At 35.7% G+C, this 4,083-nt stretch overlaps 1 protein-coding gene across 1 annotated transcript in view; it reads left to right on the top strand.

The window, feature by feature from the left end:
- Positions 1 to 3,865, top strand: part of LOC114480763 (cytochrome P450 26B1-like) — a 19,131-nt gene extending 15,266 nt beyond the window's left edge. The window contains exon 3 of the mRNA XM_028475184.1: positions 3,809 to 3,865. Within this exon, the coding sequence (XP_028330985.1) occupies positions 3,809 to 3,865 (57 nt within the window). The remainder of the gene's footprint in view (positions 1 to 3,808) is intronic.
- Positions 3,866 to 4,083: the final 218 nt, after the last annotated feature.

Raw genomic sequence — 4,083 nt, 5'->3', positions numbered from 1 at the left:
ACCTTACTGCTTTCTTGAGCCCGTTTAAGTATGTGCAATTATATTGCAGTAGTTTTTAGGGGCCTAAATGATCGGTCATAACTCAATGTTTTTTTTTTTTGGACAATTTTCGAAAATATCCTTAGCCTACTTTTTTGATTTGGGGTGAATATAGATTTTTTGTCATTTTTTTGTGCCTTTCATTGCTTCTTTAGCCATGTTTAAGTATGATGCATTTATTGTGAAGTAGTTTTTAGGGTCTAATGAGGGTACATAAGCTACAATTTTTTTTTTTGAAATTTTCGAAAAAAATGCCTTGGTATAGCCTTACATTTGATTTTGGGTGAATATACTTTTTTGTCCATTTTTTGTGCCTTACTGCTTTCTTAGCCATGTTTAAGTATGTGCAATATATTTGCAGTAGTTTTTAGGGTCCAATGATGGTCCTAACTCAATTTTTTTTTTTTTTGAAATTTTCGAAAAATATGCCTTATTTTTGATTTTGGGTGAATATAGTTTTTTGTCATTTTTTGTGCCTTACTGCTTTCTTAGCCATGTTTAAGTATGTGCAATATATTTGCAGTAGTATTTAGGGTCTAATGATGGTCCTAACTCAATTTTTTTTTTTTTTTAATTTTTGAAAAATATGCCTTGTTATAGCCTTACTTTTGATTTTGGGTGAATTTTGTTTTTTGTCATTTTTTGTACCTTACTGCTTTCTGAGCCCTGTTTAAGTATGTGCATTATATTTGCAGTAGTATTTAGGGTCTAATGATGGTCCTAACTCAATTTTTTTTTTTTTTAATTTTCGAAAAATATGCCTTGTTATAGCCTTACTTTTGATTTTGGGTGAAAATAGTTTTTTGTCATTTTTTGTACCTTACTGCTTTCTTAGCCATGTTTAAGTATGTGCAATATATTTGCAGTAGTTTTTAGGGTCTAATGATGGTCCTAACTCAATTTTTTTTTTTTTTGAAATTTTTGAAAAATATGCCTTGTTATAGCCTTACTTTTGATTTTGGGTGAATTTTGTTTTATGTCATTTTTTCTGCCTTACTGCTTTCTTAGCCATGTTTAAGTATGTGCAATATATTTGCAGTAGTTTTTAGGGTCTAATGATGGTCCTAATTCAATTTTTTTTTTTTTGAAATTTTCGAAAAATATGCCTTGTTATAGCCTTACTTTTGATTTTGGGTGAAAATAGTTTTTTGTCATTTTTTGTGCCTTACTGCTCTCTTAGCCATGTTTAAGTATGTGCATTATATTTGCAGTAGTTTTTAGGGTCCAATGATGGTCCTAACTCAATTTTTTTTTTTTGAAATTTTCGAAAAATATGCTTTATTTTTGATTTTGGGTGAATATAGTTTTTTGTCATTTTTTGTACCTTACTGCTTTCTGAGCCATGTTTAAGTATGTGCAATATATTTGCAGTAGTTTTTAGGGTCTAATGATGGTCCTAATTCAATTTCTTTTTTTTTTTAATTTTTGGAAAAAATGCCTTGTTATAGCCTTACTTTTGATTTTGGGTGAATTTTGTTTTTTGTCATTTTTTCTGCCTTACTGCTTTCTTAGCCCTGTTTAAGTATGTGCAATATATTTGCAGTAGTTTTTAGGGTCTAATGATGGTCCTAACTCAATTTTTTTTTTATTGAAATTTTTGAAAAATATGCCTTGTTATAGCTTAAGCAGTAAGGTACAAAAAATGAGAAAAAAGAAAATTCACCAAATTCACCAAAAATCAAAAGTAAGGCATATTTTTTCAAAAATTTCAAAAAAAAAAAATTGAGTTAGGACCATCATTAGACCCTAAAAACTACTGCAAATATATTGCACATACTTAAACAGGGCAAAGAAAGCAGTAAGGCACAAAAAATGACAAAATAAAAAATTCACCCAAAATCGTAGGTAAGGCGACTTAAAATTTGGCAAAAAATGTTCTGACTCTTTAACCCTGGTGATGGTGGTTGGTGAATTTTACCTTGGTTACCTTTCACTTTGAAGGTCTGCTTTCAGTTTCTGCTGCTCACCTCCAGCTGCACCTTCTGACCTGAAACCTGACTCCTGTAAACCCAACTTTCCCTCCTCCTCCTCCTCCTCCTCCTCGTGGCCTCCTGACATTGAACTCACCTCGTCCTTTCTCCAACCTCCTGCTCCCACCAGCTGTAACCCTAAACTTACCTTTAAACACCCTGACCTCTGCTCCGCTCTGCTTCCACTCTCCCATAACTTCACACTGAGCTGAACTCATGCCCCGTCACTCTCACACACACACACACACACACACACACACACGCACACAGAGGAGACACATTAATGCTTCCGATCTCTCCCTCTGGCGTGTGTGTGAGTAAATGAATCCGTCTTCATAAAAATGCCTCATAGTAGATCTGTTACACAACGCTGAGCTGCGTCTGAAATCAATCACTTTTTCACTGAGAAACTCAAAAAATACCATCAATATATCTACATTTAACCTATGAAAAACCTTTCTTTTGTTCGTTGTTACAGACATATAAAGAACCGATCTGTTGATAATTGTGCAAACATAAACCAAATTCTTCATATGTTTAAGTGAGAGGTGAAAATGTCCACATCTTTCAGGGTGTGTGCAGCGGCTGTTTCATATTTATCACAAAGTAGAAGGAAACAAAGTTGAATCTTCGTTTTAAATGTGTTTCTTCCTATGAGACTGATTGAACGTCATATCAAAGACCAGTCACATTTGTTTGGTTATCTGAGCACATAGCGACCAGTCCCACATAGTTGTATTAGCTTAGCATGTATCACTTGGTCTCACATGTTTGTGTTAGCTTAGCATGTAGCAACCAGTCCAACGTGTTTGGTTATCCGAGCACATAGCGACCAGTCCCACATAGTTGTATTAGCTTAGCATGTATCACTTGGTCTCACATGTTTGTGTTAGCTTAGCATGTAGCAACCAGTCCAACGTGTTTGGTTATCTGAGCACATAGCGACCAGTCCCACATAGTTGTATTAGCTTAGCATGTTTCACTTGGTCTCACATGTTTGTGTTAGCTTAACTCGTAGCAACCAGTTGGGTTATAGTTGGTTAGCTTAGCATGTAGCAACCAGTTCAACATGTTTGGGTTATTTAGCATATAACCACCATTCCAACATGTTGGGTTTAGCTTAGCATATAGCGACCAGCGACTTGTTGAGTTTGCTTGTATGTATTGATCCCTCAGTCTAATCAGAATCACGATCAGAATTCCTTTATTAATTTCAGGGGGAAGTTGCTTTTGTTACAGCCACTTAAGAAAAAAATCACAAATAAAAGAATAAAATGTTTAACAAAGACAAAAGAAAAAATAAACTTTGAATAAGTGTATAATTAAGTAAAAGACTGTACACACACATTACAGTAGTAAAAAATAAAGTATTATTATTATTATTATTATTATTATTATTATAATAATAATAATAATAATAATAATAATAATAATAATAATAATATACGAATTATATCGAAATATGATTTAGATATGTACAACAATCAAGCTGTGAGGTTACAGTGATGAATTATACAGCTTGATCTCCACAGGCAGGAATGATTTCCTGTGGCGTTCTGTGGAGCACCGTGGCTGGATCAGCCTGGTGCTGAAGGTTCTAAAGGTTCTAAAGGTGCTGAAGGTTCTTCTGTGACTGACCAGCACATCATGGAGTGGGTGGGACTCATTGACCAAGATGGCCTTCACCTTGGACAGGCTCCTCCTCTCTGTCACCACTGTCAGATAGTCCAGTTTAATCCCACAGCGTCACTGACCTTGTGGATGAATCTGTTGAGTCTGTTGGTGTCTGTGACCCTCAGTCTGTTCCCCCAGCAAACAACAGCGCAGAGGACCACACTCACCACCATGACTCATAAAACAGCATTTTTCTGCAGGTGTTGAAGGACCTCAGCTTTGGTCCTTCCTGTAGAGGGAGTCAGTGTTCCTCCCCCAGTCCAGTTTATTATCAATCACCACTTCCAGGTATTTGTACTCCTCCACAATGTCCACACTGACCTCCTGGATGGAGACATGGCTGACTGGCCTCTTGGTTCTCCTCAGGCCCACAATCAGCTCCTTGGTCTTTGTCATATTG

Source organism: Gouania willdenowi, chromosome 18 (genome assembly GCF_900634775.1).
Source record: "Gouania willdenowi chromosome 18, fGouWil2.1, whole genome shotgun sequence".
Taxonomy (NCBI): Eukaryota; Metazoa; Chordata; class Actinopteri; order Blenniiformes; family Gobiesocidae; genus Gouania; species Gouania willdenowi.
Note: the sequence above shows the minus strand (reverse complement) of the source record. Positions and strands in the feature narration are given on the sequence as shown.